Source organism: Misgurnus anguillicaudatus, chromosome 25 (assembly GCF_027580225.2).
Source record: "Misgurnus anguillicaudatus chromosome 25, ASM2758022v2, whole genome shotgun sequence".
Lineage (NCBI taxonomy): Eukaryota > Metazoa > Chordata > Actinopteri > Cypriniformes > Cobitidae > Misgurnus > Misgurnus anguillicaudatus.
The window spans coordinates 15,074,982-15,093,470 of NC_073361.2; the positions used below are offsets into that span (position 1 = coordinate 15,074,982).

Below are 18,489 nucleotides of genomic sequence, written 5' to 3' on the forward strand. Positions count from 1 at the left end.
ATTTACATAAAAACCCAAGTGGTAAAATAAAGCAAAAGATTGAAAGTCACACCCCACCAAACAGATCTTTTCCCCCTCTTTTTTTCCCAGTAAAAATTTAAAAATGCATTAAACACATTTACAATAAAAAAAAACTCAGGAATCAGATGCAACAAACTTTGGTAAGTAGTTTCTTCAACATCCTTGATTTTAATACTGTATGATCCTTATTCTTAACTACTACTTGAGAAAATCTTCAAGTACGTTATCATTTTCATTCCCACAGAATTATTATTTTTTTGGTTTTTGCTTAAGTTTCTCAATTTTTACCGTGATGATGTCACCAACAATATTTCTTTTTGCTTGATTCGATCCAGTTAAGATGTAAGAGTCCAGGTCTTTAAGTCCAGATGTTTTATCACTGCAGATGTGTCACAAAGAGTTAAGGATGTTCCTCCATAGTATCAACCAGAGGATCCATCGGTGCGCCTGTCCCGAGCTCGGGTTGTTTCAGCCGTTTTATAGTGTTTTTTAACGCTTGCCTCTTATTGCAGAACCACACCCGCACCACCTCCCGATCATAGTTCAGTTTCTCTGCGATTTCCGTCATCTCCTGACCGGAGGGGTGCGTGTTCTTCTCGAAGTGGCTGTTGAGGATTTCCAGGGCCTGCGGTGTGAAAGAGGTCCGGCGTTTGCGCTTTTTGGAGGGCTCGCTGCCGATAAACTCGGTCAGGTTCTGCATACCGGAGCGATGGCGGGCTTCCGCCTCTGCCATCCAGCGCTCCAGCACAGGTTTAATCTTCTGGGCGCTTTTTGGGGTGATGTCCAACTTCTCGAACCTGGCAGGATATAAAAGGCCAGGATTCAGTTTGCCTGTCAGACTGCTAGCTATAGTGTTCTCTTGGGCTTCCTGTGGTAGGAAAAAGTGGCTTCTCAGGATGGTGTGTCTGGGGGAGAATTGAAAGAGAACAAGCTTACTCAAGTGCCCGCACTGGGCGAGGGGTTTCCTATCTGATCCAGTTGCCCAGGAAAGACCTCTTGGTCCAAGCAGCCAATAAGACAAAGAGTGTGACATCACTTAGTTGTTCAGCAGTTGCATGCTGGGAAATGTACATAATGTAAAGCTAAAGAGCTGAGCAATCCAATTCGTATTTGGCCTCTATGTACCCAAGCTGCTTTGAACCAAGAGGACGCTTCCATAGGCTGATCCAAAAACAAGCAAGTACCTGATTGGCATAATAAAATTTAATTTATTGGCCTTGCAAACTTCTTCACACATAGCATCAAATCAAATTAGGATTTCTTTTGTTTGATAGAGATGTTAATACAAATGGATGCATGCAATAAAACATTAAAAGCATTATTAATTTACCAATGGCCTAAATTATTTACTCCAATGCAGACGCATTTTAATACTTCTACAACTTTTTCCCATTCCTCAAGCAAACTTGGTGCTCATTAAATGTTTAACGCTTTCACTTTTAAATATGTCTGCAAGAATATGGGGTCTCCAGGGAGGAAAATCACAGTATTTTTTTGTTTTCTGTGTGGTACGACAGGAGGAACTAGCATTTGGTTATAATGTTTTTCTGCAGAAAAACAATATTGGGAAATTAATAGTTTTAAACTTTTTACTACAGTTAATATCACATACTGTTTGAGCTACAGGAAAGACATTGCTAGTAAGATTTTGCGAAGTATGTTATGTATTTATTTTTATTTTATTTTTTAACAAATTCGATACTAATTGTGAATATTAAAATATGTATAATCATGTATAATCATGGATATTAAAGGACAGAACAAACACTTTTTGTTGTTGACGCCCCGTATTTATCTGTCAGTTTGGTCATTTGCGTCAGCAGATTATTATTTTCTTAGTTATGTTTAAAAGTTTAGCACCCTCGAGCTGCAGTAAAAAAAAAGTCAGTGTCGTGTTGTGTGTGTCATCATGAAACAATCAAAATAGGTTTTCGATTTGAACATAATGTGTGAACTTTTTACACGGTCCCTTACCTCACCATTTTTTCCAATATGCAAAGTTTGATTTTACATTCATGCATTAAACCCCACAATATATTATGGCAAAAATTTTGGAGTGCTGATTTTGTAAACCCTAAAATAAATCTTTGGTGTCCCCAGAGTACATATGTGAAGTTTATCTCAAAATATCATATAGATAATTTATTATAACATGTTAAAATTGCCACTTTGAAGGTGTGAGCAAAAATGTGCAGTTTTTAGGTGTGTGCTTTTAAATGCAAATGAGTTGATCTCTGCACTAAATGGCAGTGCCGTGGTTGGCTATTGCAGATTAAGGGGTGGTATTATCCCTTTCTGACATCACAAGGGGAGCCAAATTGCAATCACATATTTTTTTACATGCTTGCAGATGACTAAAAACTAAGTTAACGGGGTTGATATTTTCTAGATTAAAAGAAGCACTGGAGAACCAATTATAACACTTAAATATAAAACAATTCAGATTTCCATGATATGTGTCCTTCAATTTTTTGTTTAATTAACTCAGATTTACAAGTTATGTCAACTTACTATTATTTATCTTGATAGGAGATGACTTGCTATAACTTTTAAAATGAAGTTGACTTATTTCAACTAGATTTTAAAGGTGCAGTGTGTAACTTTTTGACAGAAATGCAATATAATATACATAACTATATTATCAGTGGTGTATAAAGACCTTTCATAATTAACTGTTATGTTTTTATTACTTTAGAATGAGACGTTTTTATCTACATACACCGAGGGCCCCCTTACATGGAAATCACCATTTTGTACCACCATGTTTGTACAGAAACTTTTTTACTAAGTTGTCTCCAACAATGATATGTTTGTCCTGTGGTGGCTGCTGTAGCTTTTCTATGCGTTTCAAAAGCGAGGGGTGAGCCGTGGACTGAGCCGTTGGTTGCAATTTGCAACATCACCACTAGATGCCACTGGGATTTGCACACTGCACCTTTAAAAGTTATACACTGCAAAAAATATTATCAAGTAAAAAGTTTCTTAGTATTTTTGTCTTGTTTTCTGTAAAAATATCTAAAAATTCTTAAATTAAGATGTATTGTCTTTATGAGCAAAACGACCCAAGTAATAAGTCTAGTTTCTAGACCAAAAATATCAAATTTAAGTGATTTTGTGCATAAAACAAGCAAAAAAAATCTGCCAATAGGGTAAGCAAATTTTTCTTGAATTTATTGTTTAAGAAAAATGTTCAAGATTTTTTTGCTTACCCCATTGGCAGATGTTTTGCTTGTTTTATGCACAAAATCACTTAAATGTGATATTTTTGGTCTAAAAACAGGGTATTTGGGTCGTTTTGCTCATCAAGAAAAAGCATCTTCATTTTTAAGAATTTTTAGATATTTTTACTGAAAACCAGACAAAAAAACTAAGATTTTTTTTTCTTGAAAATCATTTTTTGCAGTCTCTTGCAACTCTTATCACTTATCAAGATAAATAATAGTAAGTTGACACGACTTGTAAAGCCGAGTTGATTAAACAAAATTTAAAGGCAACAAATAATTTTCTACAGTGCAGTGTATGCATGATAATTCTGAATTTAATAGTCTGTATTTAAGGGCATTTTTGTTATCTTGACACGGTAAACCTTACTGATTCATGCACTGTAAAACCTAAAAGTTAACTCAACTCAAACCATTTAAGTAAACCGGTTGCATTAGTTTTAAAACGCATACATTTGAGTACTCTGAACTCAAACAAATTGAGTCATATGCAGTTATGCACTTATATTTAAGTTCAGACTACTTAAATATAAGTGCATAATTGCACATGACTCAAGTTCACAGTACTTAAATTTATGTGTTTTAAAACTTAAATGGTCTAATGCAACCGGTTTACTTAAATGGTTTGAGTTAAGTTAACTGTTAGGTTTTACGTGTATAATCTGGATCGTGAGAAACCAGTTGACAACCGCCGGCCTAAACTTGTAAACAAATTCAGCTACAGAGCACCGATAGAGAATATCCATGATGTTTTGCCTCCACTGAATGTAATGATGTCCAAAGTGCTGAAGCAGATGAGTCTGACACATGCTTTAATGGAGAGATGTTTGGGTGAGATCTGACCTGCAGTTCTATCCAACGCATGGACATCTGTCAGATAGTCAGCCAAGAAAAGCCCAGCTGAATGAGTTAAGGGCGGAAGAGGGTTTGCGAGGTGAACAACTGCTCGCTAAAACAACACATAGTCTCTCCTGGTCCTGAACTCTTGGACAGGTTCCTGTGAGGAGGCCTTTGATGGAATCTTAACTGGCATTTGAAAAGACGCCTGAAGCAGGGGCAAAGGCCCTCGCTCTCTTAGGTCCTTAAAGTCATGAGAGATGTTTTTTTGACATGGGGTGAGTGACAGCACATGGTTAAATCAAGCTGGACAAGAAACAATACCAGAGTCAAGGCATGTTGTTGAGATGCTGAGTTATTTATTAAGGCATGACTTATTGGACTTATTAATTTGACTTCAACAATACAAGGATCCAAAGGGCTTGACATGAGGTTGGACAGTGAAAGACAAACTGCAGGGCATGTACTGTACTGATGCTAATGCAGGTGGATGTTTACTGAAACGTCTCATTGTTTTTTTATTATTTTTAGAATGGGGAATTTAAAGGTCCAATGTGGGCATCTAGTGGTGAGATTGCGAATTGCAACCAACTTCAATTTCGAAACGCAAAGAGAAGCTACAGTAGCCTCCACAGGAAAAACATGCCATTGACTGAGACAATGTAGGGACAAAACACGCTCTGTGGACAATTTGCCAGTTTAGGGCTACTGTAGAAACATGACAGCGATTTCCATGGAAGGAGATCCGCTGTGTATGTAGATAAAAAAGTGGCTCATTCTAAGGTTATAAAAACAATACAGTTAATTTTGTAAGTCCTTTATACACCACTGATAATATAGTTATGTGGGTGATTCTCACGAAAACATTGAAACACCACAGCACTAATGATTTTAGCTTTAAAATGTGTAATATAGTAACATTAATAGCATCAGAATTAACACAATACTGTGTGCTACCTTGCACAATGTGCGATTTCAACATAAGAATTTATAAGTGTAAATTTTATCTCATTTTCTGCTGAAATTCTCATTACCGCAATGTGTCCGGCTGTGTTTGAACATGCGTTATGTTGTAATTTAATCAAATTAACACAAACACATTAAGAAAAAAATAAATGGATGTTTTGCTAGACTACTTTAGATGACAGAAAAAATATTTACTGAATATTCACGTATAATAATAATGAAGAAAAATTAGGAAAATGATGTGTCCATGCCTGATGTTCTCATCCTCCACAACACTTTTTGAGAACAGTTTAAGCACACATACAGAATTTTAATAAAGTTTGATTTTGAGTGACCAAGCACATGGGTCAGTTAGTTCAAGATGGCTACCAGGTAAGATCATTTTTTTACAGTTAATTTGAAATATTGTCTTGTCAGAATGCTTACACGATATTTAGATTACCATTACCGCAACAGATGCTTATTAAATGTTAATTTAATTAATAGAAGCATAATACTTTGATTTTAAATGCATGTGCAGAATCTCCAAACTATGTTCTTTCAGGTTTGTCATGTCATTTTGAAAATATGTCAGTGTTGATGTTTTCTGACTGTTGCGGTAATGAGATTTTTTAGGACTAATTTTTTTAATTATGTTACAAAAAGTGTTAAATGATAAGTAGAAGTTTTTAAATTAATGTTCCCATTTACTCCAGACTTTGTTTTTCAATGTCTGGTGGGAAAAAAAGTAAATTTAAGCAATTTTTACATTTTCATGCTTGACATTTTTAAAACCAAGTTTTCGTGAGAATCACCCATGTATATTATATTGCATTTCTGTCAACAGATACTTCTAAAAGTTAGACAGTGCATCTTTAAGGAAAAGGGGAAAGCAGAAATAATTGTAATGCTATATTAATTTAATTTAAGAATTAGGGCTGGGAAAAGATTAATCGCGGTTAATCGCATACAAAATAAAAGTGATTTTTGGCATGATATATGAGTGTGTGCGCTGTGTGTGTAATTATTATGTACATATAAATACACACACATTCATGTATGTAATTAAGAAACATTTACATATGTATATATATTTATTTATAATTTTATATAGTCTATATTATATACAAATATTTTTTTATATATATATAAATAAAAAAATCTGACATGAATATATGTATGTGTGTGTGGTTAAATATACACAATAATTCCACACAGTACACACACACACATTATGAAAAAATACCATTTGTTTTGTAGTCGATTTATCGCGATTAATCTTTTCCCAGCCCTAGAAGTAACAATGCACAAAATATATCAAGCATGTGTATGCACAATTTTTCTTTCTTTTTAAATAACAAACAGTTTAAGTGGTGATTGTAAGTTAAAAAAGTTTCGAGATATACAGTTTGTTTTTTTAACCAGAATCGATCATATATGACACATGCTTTAATGGAGAGACTTCTGTCTGTCAATCCTGATAATATGGAATAACGGAAAATAAACAGATGAACTCTGACCAATTAACTACTTTCACGCCAGCCTTTTTTTTAAGTTGCCCACAAGCATTTTTTGTGATTTTCAATCAGGAAAATTTTCTTCTAAAAATATATAAACATACAAATATATCAAATGCAGGGGCGAAAATCTCATCTAAATGTTGGGGGGGACAATAAACATAAAATTTTTCAAGAACAATTTTTGAAGGGGACACCAATAATACAGGCAAAATTGTACTTGCAAGGAAATGGGTACAGATAGAAAACGTTTCTCTTTCTCTATGAACGGACGCAAATTTAATTTTAATACATATGAATGCAGAGGTGAAAAGAGTAATAAAATTTTCTACTTAAGTAAGAGTAAAGTTACTTTAATAATATTTTACTTAAGTAAAAGGAAAGTTACTTTAATAATATTTTACTTAAGTAAAAGTAAAGTTACTGGTCTAAAAATCTACTCAAGTAAAAAGTAAGTCATTTTAATTTTAAGAGTAAAGTTACTTTTTTACAGCGGGGAGAGGTTTCTAGTATAGTTCACAAAGGAAGGATATATACATCTCAAACTATGTTTTTAATTGTAAACATCTCTACAATTAAAGTGCAATAACAAATGTTAATAAAATAAAAAGCTTTTTTATAACTAAGAAACATTTATGGAATTATTTAATGAGTTTTACATGTGAGTTATGCACTTTTGAAGCAAAAATAATATGAGGTCAGCAGCTAGTAAATACAATCATTATATGAAGGTTGTAATTGATGTATTGCTGGTAACATACATTATGTTATTAAACTATATACATAAATGAGCATATAATGAGATGAGTGCCATGGCTATACACTATACATCCTTTACACGTTTATTAGCTCCCAGACCTGTGTACCTGATGTCTTTCAATCTCTCTCTCGCGCGCGCTCTCTCTCTCTCTCTGCAATGTGTAATGATCTGCGCATTCTCGAGGACGTTCTTTAATTGTTTGACTTGACGCGAAGCTGCTAGACCTCGGAAGATAATGCGCATGTATTAAAAACGCATCGTGCAAATGAGCGGTTAAAACCCGGTCGGCAATTCTCAAACTCCGTACTCAAGAGCATGAACCCTAATTGAATGAAACAATCGCTTTGCGTCAAAGGCCAGGGGTTTCTTTTGTAAGAATTGAACCGAGGGTCTGTATTAGCCCGCGCCTGTCTCGTCCCTCTCCATGGTTCTTTTTGCGCGTTCCCCCGCCCATCAATCAATCATCCGACCGTGGCGCGTCTTTATCACCTTACTTTTATATTTATTTTTACTCAGTAACGGATATGATTTAACATGTAGCGAAGTAGCCTACAATACTTTAAACATACTTAAGTAAAAGTAAAGTACAGATATTAAAAACTACTCAAAGTAAAAGTACACAAAAAACTCAGTTACAGCAAGGTGAGTAAATGTAATTTGTTACTTTCAGCTCTGCCTCACCTCTGCATGAATGCATAAAAATGTTTTCTTGATCGCTTATCTGCTTCTGTTCTCAGAAAACGAAGTATGTTCATGTTTATATGTCAAAATAGTCCAGTTTTAAAACATATGAGGATAAACTGATAAGTGATGTGAAACGTTGTATTGTATATAGCTGATTAACGCGTCGGCTCCGTACACTTCTCTACCACCGGAATGTGTGTCGGTGGTGACCGGTGAGGTAAAAGGGGCGCGGGCAGTGGACCAAACCACTGTGAGGCAAGAGAGGGGGAATCAAAATGTTTAAAAGTTTTTTTTTTGTTGCTCCGTTTGCATTTGTATTGTTTCACTTCTTACACATCTATTTTAAGTATTATAAATCATTAAATTATTTTCAATACACATATTCTAATGATATTTTAGGGGGGGACAACCCTCAGATGGGGGGGTCCTGTCCCCCCCGACCCCCCCGGGATTTCCGCCCATGATCAAATGAAAGAACAGACCATCTGCTTAAAAAAAAAAAAAAACGTTTTTATCATATCTATATTTTTTCTCTGTATATAACCTCTTTCATATGGGTATTTTTCTTCAAAAATACAAAAATTTTAGTGAAAAGCTAAAATAATTTCATTTTGTTAGAAATCAGATTCAGAACGAATATCAAAACATAGATGGAGTGTAAAATTAATAAATATTTTTTTGCTTCAGTTTTTTTATAAATTGAGTAAGTGCTAGTGGATAATCACGGTATTACAGACAACCATAAAAACTCATCAGGGCCGAGTTTTTTCATGCAAATGTTTTCTCTTAATTGATGAGATAACTCATCAATGGCGGGGAAAGAGTTAAAGCAGAGTTTACTCGCACGTAACTTGAATTTGAATATCAAAGTCTGGTTGGTTTGGAAATATTGCCTTGTGAATGCAAACCGAACATTGCAACATTGTAGTCATTTCCCTGTCCGGGAAACCGCCCTTTAATGAACATTTAATCTAAATCTAAATTGTATTTTTTAATACGCTTTCCAAACAAATACGTAAAAGAAGAAGGTTACACTTTCCTAACAGCTGATGGTTTTGGAGGTGAATGCAGTCTAATGGTAGAGAGGACAGCAGAAATAAAGCATGCGATGGGCCGTATGGAAACTAGGTATGATTAAATATATATAAACACATTCATGTTAAGCAGCTCTTCTGCCCAATTTGTTGTGCAAATTATACATGACAGCTTTGCAGCCTATAACATGAATCATTGATGTGAATCTAATGTTTTAGCATGGATTAATATTGTAAATTCGTACGGCTTAAAAGCGGAAAAGCGATTTCCATCTCGCAATTACGTGATGATATGACATCTCATGAGTGTCCTTGTGCAGCGTTGCATGCTGAAGAGGGCTCGCGAATGCCTGTGAATAGGCTTTATGCCCAGTTGCACTACTTCCTGAACTTTAGCCAGCTCCTTGTTTCCTGTCTGCCATTATTGGACAAACTGATCAATCCAGGTGTGCCCGACCTCAGTAGTCACAACAACAATAATCAGACACACCTGGATTAATCAGTTTGTCCAATAATGGCAGACAGGAAACAAGGAGCTGGCTGAAGTTCAGGAAGTAGTGCAGCTGGGCATAAAGCCTATTGTGGGATATAAACGGAGGAAATTATTATGATTTTTTTATTCTATATGATTCCAGCTGATTTTTTTTATAACATCTTGTATCTTTTATAAGAAGAGGCTAAATTCCTTATTTTAGGAACATTTTTGGAACAAATTTTATTATGCTGATGTCAAAGTCTTCACATCAGTCATAAGGCATCTGGATTCTTTGGCGTCTATGATCGGTTTGACAATGTACCTTTGTGATTGTTCAGACGAACCAATAAAACTTTTTCAACAAGATCGGACAAGATAGAGACAACTGTCAGGCCGAGTTTCACTGAGCACAGACTACAAGAGCCCCAAGAGCTCCCACATTCACAAGAAAAAAAAATTCACCTCTTTCCCTTCTTGTCTCTGCTGATGTTAACTAAATTAAAGCATTTGAAGTCTTCCTTTAAAAGTCAAGAACGCTCTGCACACTGTCATATCAAATATTACACAACTGAAAAAATCCCACTTCCTTTTTGAAGACATGAAAGAACGCATATACAGGACATCATGTCACCTGTTTATTCCGGAAACTAATGGCTTTTAATGTATGCTATAAATACTTAAATAATGCATGCTGGTAAATATTTCATGCATTATTTTAAAGACTTTCAGCAAAGAAATTTTTTCACTCTCCATCTGCCACGTAATTTCAAATTGAAAACTGTTGATAGTTCCAAGCATAGTGGATTTAATGTGACAATGTGTAATTAATACATATCTTACTTTTAACTGATTCTATACACTTACTAATATGCATTATTTTTTATAAGTTCAATATATAAGTCACTTTGGATAATGCAATTGTTAATGTAAATGTCGACATGTAGTTGCGTTTTATGCATATGTTTTTTAGGGTATATAGTTCCTGCTGTATTCTCATTTATGTCCATTAGGCAGAAACGTCAAAGGTTTTGCATAATAAAACATCACATGCCCTGACGTCATCTTTGTCGCTTTTTGCTAAAAACTGTGATGCAGTGTGAAAAAGTAACTGCCGAGTAGCAGAAATCGTGCCTTGATGAAGATGTTAAATATTTCATTTGCTAATGCTACATAATGTCCTAGTTTACGACCAAATCCATGTCGTTGTTGCACTGTGAAACACAACATTTTTATTAAAAGTCTAGCCCTGTCAAGTACCCTTCAGCTAAATGTCATGTGAAAACATGGCCCTTAGAAATTATTAAGTGGTTTAAGTGCTTCTTGTAATACCGCTGATGTATTTTACATTAGTAACTGAATCTTCTAATATAGAGAGGGCAGAGAAGAGTACTGATGGGCAAAAACTGGAAAAATATTTGATATAAATGATAAATATTCTCTTTAACGTCTTAATTATTTGTGATTAAATGTAAATACAGTATAGATACTACTCGTATGTCATCCAGGATGGCACTAAAACAAAGAAGTGGAGTATGGTTGACATCAGACAACGACAAAGGTTTTTGTAAGAGTTTTTAAGGAAAGTTTTTAAGAGTTTATTTTACATTTGGAAACGATTTAAATACTTTTATCACAATTTTGCACTCTAATATTTTTTGTGGTTATCTGAAGAGTTATTGTGCAAAACTGTAATTGTGTAATCATGCTGCTGTACCGTATATCAGACTATGCTGGAATCACAACTATGCTTAGTACAACAGCACCCCGATGCGATATTGCTGTAATATTTTGTCCTAAATATATGACATTTCTGTACAGATATTAATATGTATTTTTGACTGTACTGTATCTATCCAGTAGCTGTTAGACCTCCATACCTGCAGATGGCAGACTGGCTGTAGGCAGGGCCTTCGGTTGCACTAAGGGCTTGGCCCACCTGCGTCTGAGTCAGACCCAGAGACAGCCGGCGAATTTTAAACGCTTTGGCGAATTCCCGAATCTCCTCCAGGTTTACACCGTCCACTTCACTGGGAGCATTCTGTGGATCTATGCAACAAAACACAAAAACAAAATTGCTATTCCCCATTCACATGATTTTATCAACCTGAAAACAAAGCAGGTTTACTCTTTTGTAAAGTGTTCAGATTAAACTGTACCTTTTATGTCACTGGGGATGTACCATAGGAATAGGAAAAATATTGAAACTTTTTGGTTATTTTTTAGCGCTATGCTAATGGTCTAATCAGATTCAATGGATTGTGCTAAGCTATGCTAAAAGTGCTAGCGCCAGACCCGGAGATCGGCTGAATGGATTCCAAAACGGTAAAAATCTAATTTTTGAGCATATTTTCAAAAAAGTGAAGTGTCCCTTTAACTACAAATTTTGCCTCAATAAACTCCTAATTTACTGCTTATTAATACTTAATAAGATAGCTGTTGTAACATTTAGGTGTAGGTATGGCGTAGGATTAAGGGATAAAGAATTTGGTCATGCTAATAAACGGCCAATATGCTAAAAATATGCAAGTAATTATAGGCAACTAGTTAAACGTGAGATTAGGTCCACCACATAGACAAGACCTACAGCATGCAATTTTTATTTTAGCAGCAGCATGCACATGATGAGGCTATACAGTCTAAACTACATTTTGATTTTTTTGGTTAATAAAATGTGACTGGGTGTATACATCACTGCCAGGTGGTCGTGCATCTTGCTTACGTGAGAAAATTTTTGTTGGATGAATAATTCATGGCAGTCATTATGAATGAATTATTAAAAGAATCCATCAGCCAAATTTAAGGTGAACATTTATTGAAGCAGCACCCTGTCATTCCTCATATAACATCAGATCTTGAAATTTACAGCTTAACTTGAACTTGCTCTGTGGTGACATTAAAAATACCTGGGTACATTTTCACAGCAAATGTAGATTTGGTTACCCTTTCTGGAAACACTTTACTTGAAGGGGTGTTCAAAAGGCTGACATGACACCTTCATAACCATGACATGACATGTTTCACGAACATGAAGGAGATTTTATTCACGTTTATGACAACTGTCATTAAGTGTCATTCGTTCAATTATGTCATTTTTAATGCAAAGATGACATTGTTTGAGATGTCTTTATGACAACTTTACATTTATTAACATTCATGTTACCTTATGAGGTGCATTTCTGAGGTTACCTTACTGTATATAAAACTTAATTGTTTCGACCAAAAAAAAAGGTTTATTTTCTGCATCTTTTCCATCCTACCAAGCCAAACAGAGCGAGCCAACATTGGTATTTTAACTTTTTGAAACTAAAATATCAGTACAAACCAGATGTATGAAATGCACAATGCATACGGTCCTTGAAAGTATGCCGTATATATCGACTGAACTGAGCGATTATTCTTTTGTGGCTGTGAGGTCAGTACATTTTTTTCCATTCAAAACATGTTCTGGAGAATTAGTGTTAGCCAAGGACATGAAGACAAACACAATCTGGCACGGAGAGCAACGGCATAGCGGCAAACCGATGAAACGACTAGAGAATGCTAAGGGTATTATGTACTGTATGTTTAGAAAGAAAGAAAAAATACAGAAACAGTTCATTGGTTGTTTCCACATTGTTGATCAATGGTAACTTCCTGTTTATTGAATCCAAACTCCATTGCAGATGCCTTTGAAATGGTTTTAGGGCAATTGGCTGTGACAAATGAGAATTTATCTAAGTAAAACAGTTTTTAAAAGGGCCGGCGTGGCTCTGACAGGCAGGAGGGAGTGATTTATATGTGGTGGTTCTGGGGGCCAAAGCCACTTTAAACACAACCCTCCATTCATTAGGTCTATAGTTTGGTCAGCTGCATGACAGAATCAAATAAAAACCTTTTAAAGCCAGAATGAAATGGCAACATATTGATGATTTTCTGAGTAGAGAAAAAAATCTTATTAATAAAATGCCAATTTTTGGGGTCTAGGCTTTTGTCAATTTGCAGGTATTTGCTCACTTCCATTATATGAAAGCTTGAGTCACTTTTATAATTCACACACCTGCTGTTTTCGTGTGTGGTAAAGATGGATTATTCCAAAGATTAAATATCTGGCCATCATTTATGTACCTTCAATTAACTTTCAATCTGTACGATTTCTTCTGCAGAACAAATATACTTAAAGGATGTTTTTATCCATAATATAAAGGACAATAGGGTCTAAAACAACATTGCTTTGATGTCATTTACATATATCAACTTTTGTGTTACACAGAAGAAACTGTCTAACATAAGAAACATACACATACAATGTAACTATTGTGTACATACATTACAGTATGTGTCATTACATTGTACCTACAGTATTTAATGTATCAGCATGTAACTACAATCTTGAACCTAAACATTATACCTAAACCTACATAGAGCAACATACAATTATAAATAATATTATAATACTAAAATATTGTGTTGGTTTAACCCATTGTTTCTTAAGCTGGGGGCGGGCCCCACTTGGGGGATATGAGACACTGACACGGGGGATACTTTCCGTGACACTGACACGTTTTTCGCCTTTTTCGCATATTTCTGTTTACGTGTCACGTTCACGTATTTGGTACTCAACTGTTTTGTCCTATTTTCAAACCATTGACGCTTCGGTTTAGGGTTAGATTTGGTGTTTGCGTTAGGATGTCACTTTAAGTATTGGTTTATACCTTTTTCGTGATTTCTTTTTTTATGTTTTATGATTTTTAAACCATTGTCACCTGGCATTAGGGTTAGAGTTATAAATAAAAAAATTATAAATAAATAAATAAATACATGTACAAAGAAATATATAAAACAAACATAAATAAATAAATACAAAAATAAATGGAGAGAAATGTAAAAAACAAACATAAATGAGTATTGCAACTTTATTATCTTTATTTTTGTATTAAAATATTTTTAAAACATTTATTTATTTCTGTATTTAATTATACATTTTTATTTATTCTTTTATTAATTTCCACATTTATGTATTTATTTATGTATTTATGTGAACATTTAATTATTTTTGGTACATTTATTTATTTCTACATTTATTTTTTCCACGTTTATTTATTTCTACATTTATTTATTTCCACACGTATTTATTTATAAAATTCCTTGTCTTATATGTTAATGAGGAGGGGGCGTTAATGAGGATGGGGCGACAATGGTAAAAAATAGGACAAAACAGTTGAGTAACAAATACGTGACAGTGACACGTAAACAGAAATACGTGACATGTTCCCGCAAAAAGGCTAAAAACGTGTCAGTGTCATGGAAAAGACCTATTATTACGTGACTATAGGTACGTAATTTCGTGATACTGGGTTGTACTATAAGTATACATTAGTTAACAGCACCTAACATAAAGTGTGATCAAGAAATCCATACAACGTTTTCACTTTTAAAACAATAACAGATGTTTCATTTTAACATTCTAACATGTAGAGATACAGCAGACACTTACTGCTGACTAGCTGTCCGACACTGAGGGCTGAGGAGGAAGATGATGATGTTGAGGAGGAGGAAGAGGCCTGTCTGAGTGGGCTCTGGTTGTGAGGCATGCGCAGCAGATTTGGCTGTGACACAGGAGGAGCCGGCGCATTCTGAGAGGCCTGCGGCATCTGCTGATAAACACATAAACTGATTTATATACATGTGTATATGCAAAAATCACAATTTTTAGAAAGAATTTTCTCATGCATGTTTTTACACTATTGAAAAATATATTGCATGTCTGTAAAAACCCAGCTAAAGTGTATTTTACTACATAGAACCATCCTACATAACCTTGATATCTTTAATATTGATTGAGTAAATCAAGATCGAAATCAATGACTTAAAATTCATATTTGATGCTTTAAATCTCATAATTAGATTAACAGGGTCACATATTTGAAATATATCATGCAGATGACTGTGAAAAGATGATATGTGTAGTCAAAGGTCATTCATTCTTCAGCTGTTTTTATTTACTATTATTAACTATTCCCACTCATATTGGATATTAAGAAATTTATAATAATAAATAAATGACGAAACAATAAACTAGAATAAAAAGAAAAATGGCCTGCATTGTTTCAGGTCTACGAGACAAAAGATTAGCTCAACATTTCAGTTTATTGGAGATAAAAAAAATTTGGTTACTCGCTTTGTGATGCTCAAAACAATTTCTCATTGAGCACGCCTGTCAGACTCTTTCAAATGCAAGAAAGACATGACAGCGCTCGGCTATTCGGCACAGAAACTTTAACATGAAAGCAACAACGCGCATGTTTACTGAGCCCAGAAATCCAAATCATATGGCTACAATATGAGCTATTATTTTGGGCAATGTGGCATGACTGTGGCACCATTAATTTTCATGTTTTATGCACCATTGAGTGACAAAATCTGAGACGGTGCATCTGCACGGTTCATGAATGAAGCCTACTCATCTGTCTCAAAGTGGGTTGGCTTTTCTTTGCTGTTGTCTTGCACTATTAATTCTCTTCTGTGTTTATGTGAGTGTGTTTTTTTCTCCTCTAGATGGTGAGAGGTGTCAGTAGTTTTACACACACTGTCAAAACTGTTGACGGTTCTGTAAGAATTACCGAGCTTTGGTTTGACAGCCATGAATTATCGCTGCGTGAAATGTTCAAGAGTCAATGTGAAATGCAGACAAATCCATAAACATTATTACAAATGCATTACAGCATTTACATCCGTGATCACAGGTTTAAAGTAAATATGACACAAAACTGCTCCTAAAGAAATACAATTGACCTAAAGATGCTTTTATAGCAGAGAGTTGTAAATTATAGAGTGAGATGTGAGATATGCATGTCTGGGTAATGTGTGCTGTTTTTACTGTGTAGATGTTTTTAAGCAAATTTACATTTAGGCATTTGGCAAATGCTTTTATCCAAAGTGAATTACGGTGCATATGCATTCTTTATCAGAAAGATTTGATTTGATGTAGCTAATAAAAGCTGATTGACAGATCTATTCATGACATTTTTAAAACACCTACACTTTAAAGTAGGGCTGTCAAAAGATTAATCGTGATTAATCGCATCCAAAATAAAAGTTTGTGTTTACATAACATATGTTTGTGTACTGTGTGTAAATATAACGTATATATAAATACACACACATTCATGTATATATTTAATAAATATTTGCATTTATATACTGAATATACATTTATAAAATTTATATTATATAGAAATATAAATATTTTATATATAAATATAATTTTTTTAATTAAATATATACATGATTGTGTGTGTTTTTATATATAAATAATAATTGTACATAGTACACACACATATGTTATGTAAACACAAACTTTTATTTTGGATGCGATTAATCGCGATTAATCTTTTGACAGCCCTACTTTAAAGTATTCCTAAAACATTACTGGAGCTTTCAGGTGGTTGTTTGAAGCATTTTCTTTAGGATTTAAGATGTCTAATCCATCTATGGGCACTTGGATGGACTTTAAATGTGAACACAGTCTTGGCAGACTTGCTTTAAACATGGTTCACAGTTGTTTTGGACTGGTTTTATTGTGTTGTTTTATGGCATTATTCTTAATTATAGGAATATTAAGCCTCACATTTGCTTTCTTTTGAATGCTTTAGTATGATCTGTTTTCATAACTGTGACATTAGGGTTAGGGGCTGGGTTTCATTCACATTGCACAAATTCATATAAAATCGCCACCCCGTAAAACAGGCACCATAAGATTTTCCTCATTTTTTAGGCCAACACAGAAGTTAGCGATATACGGGTTCCCTTGCAAAAAAGCCCATTAATTTTCCCATAGACTTTTGGATTATTACAAAAAAATATTCACAGATAAATACAAATTTTAAAGCGTAAATGTGTTTACTAGAAATATTAAAAGGCAAATTTTGACTTTAAAATGTATAAAAGTTGTTTTCATCTGTGAAGATTGGACAAAACATGTTATGCTACGTACACGGCAAACGCGTAGCATCACATATTTTCAACTTGCGCGAAGGCGCATTTCAGGCAAATTGCGCTTGTTTCCGTGGCAATCGCGCTGGGCAATTCGCATCACCCCGGGCTAGGACTCGTCTGATCACGACTTTGCATTGACTTTGTATGTAATCTACTTGTGCAAATTGTTGAACTCGCATTTGATGTGTAATGCTAGGTACACACCAAACGCTGGACATCGCGTTACTCGCTCTAGATTAGTCGCGGGATTTAACTTCGTGTCATGCGAATTTTTCGCTCGAGTTGAATATTTTCAACTTGGTCGAAAACGGATTTAAGTAAATAAACTCGCCCCCCATTTCGCATCATTTGCACCGCCCCACGCGAGGACGCGTCTGATCACGTCTTTGCATGGACTTTGTATGTAATCTACTTGCGTAAATTGTTAATCTCGCGTCTGGTGTGAACCCACAATAAGTGTCATGAACTTTTGTTAAACACAAAGTTTATTTTTGCAATAATTCAAAAGTCTATGGGAAAAATGTATTGGCTTTTTGGGAAGGGAACCAGGCAGTGTCCCGCTAACTTCCGGGATAACCTACAAAATTATGCCATATTCACACAAGTTAAAGTACAGTATGCATTTCTTTTATACCTTCTGTGGTGTTATGCAGTCTGTGGTATCATCACTGACCTGCTGTCCAGGTTTAATGGGTGACAGTGTAATTCCCTGGGTGTTGATAACTGGCAGGATTTGGTTGCCAATCACGGTGGCTATAATCTGACCCTGAGCATTGGTCAGCAGCTGCGGTGTTATTGGCTGAACCTGCAGCGAGGGAGTGCCAGCCCCTGATTGGCTGGAAGGTCCTACGGAATTTGGCATCAGAGGAATGGTCCCAATGATCTTTAAAGATAATGAGAAAGAAAGACAGAAAATTCAGATTAGTTATCAGTCATATGTTACGCACACTCTGTTGTCTTTAAATAATTAAAAAAATCTATACATAAAAATCATATTATTAAGAGTATTTCAAAAACTTGT

At 34.8% G+C, this 18,489-nt stretch overlaps 1 protein-coding gene across 5 annotated transcripts in view; it reads right to left on the reverse strand.

Moving 5' to 3' along the window:
• Window positions 1–282: 282 nt before the first annotated feature.
• pou6f2 (POU class 6 homeobox 2) overlaps window positions 283–18,489 on the reverse strand; it is a 142,199-nt gene continuing 123,992 nt past the window's right edge. For 3 of the 5 annotated variants that reach the window (XM_073863805.1, XM_073863806.1, XM_073863804.1), the window contains exons 8-11: window positions 18,142–18,351; window positions 14,968–15,127; window positions 11,372–11,540; window positions 283–926 (exon numbers count right to left, since the gene is read on the reverse strand). In XM_073863805.1, the coding sequence (XP_073719906.1) occupies window positions 422–926; window positions 11,372–11,540; window positions 14,968–15,127; window positions 18,142–18,351 (1,044 nt within the window). In that variant the 3' untranslated portion in view covers window positions 283–421. The remainder of the gene's footprint in view (window positions 927–11,371; window positions 11,541–14,967; window positions 15,128–18,141; window positions 18,352–18,489) is intronic. The other 2 variants (XM_073863807.1, XM_073863808.1) reach the window with 2 other exon arrangements.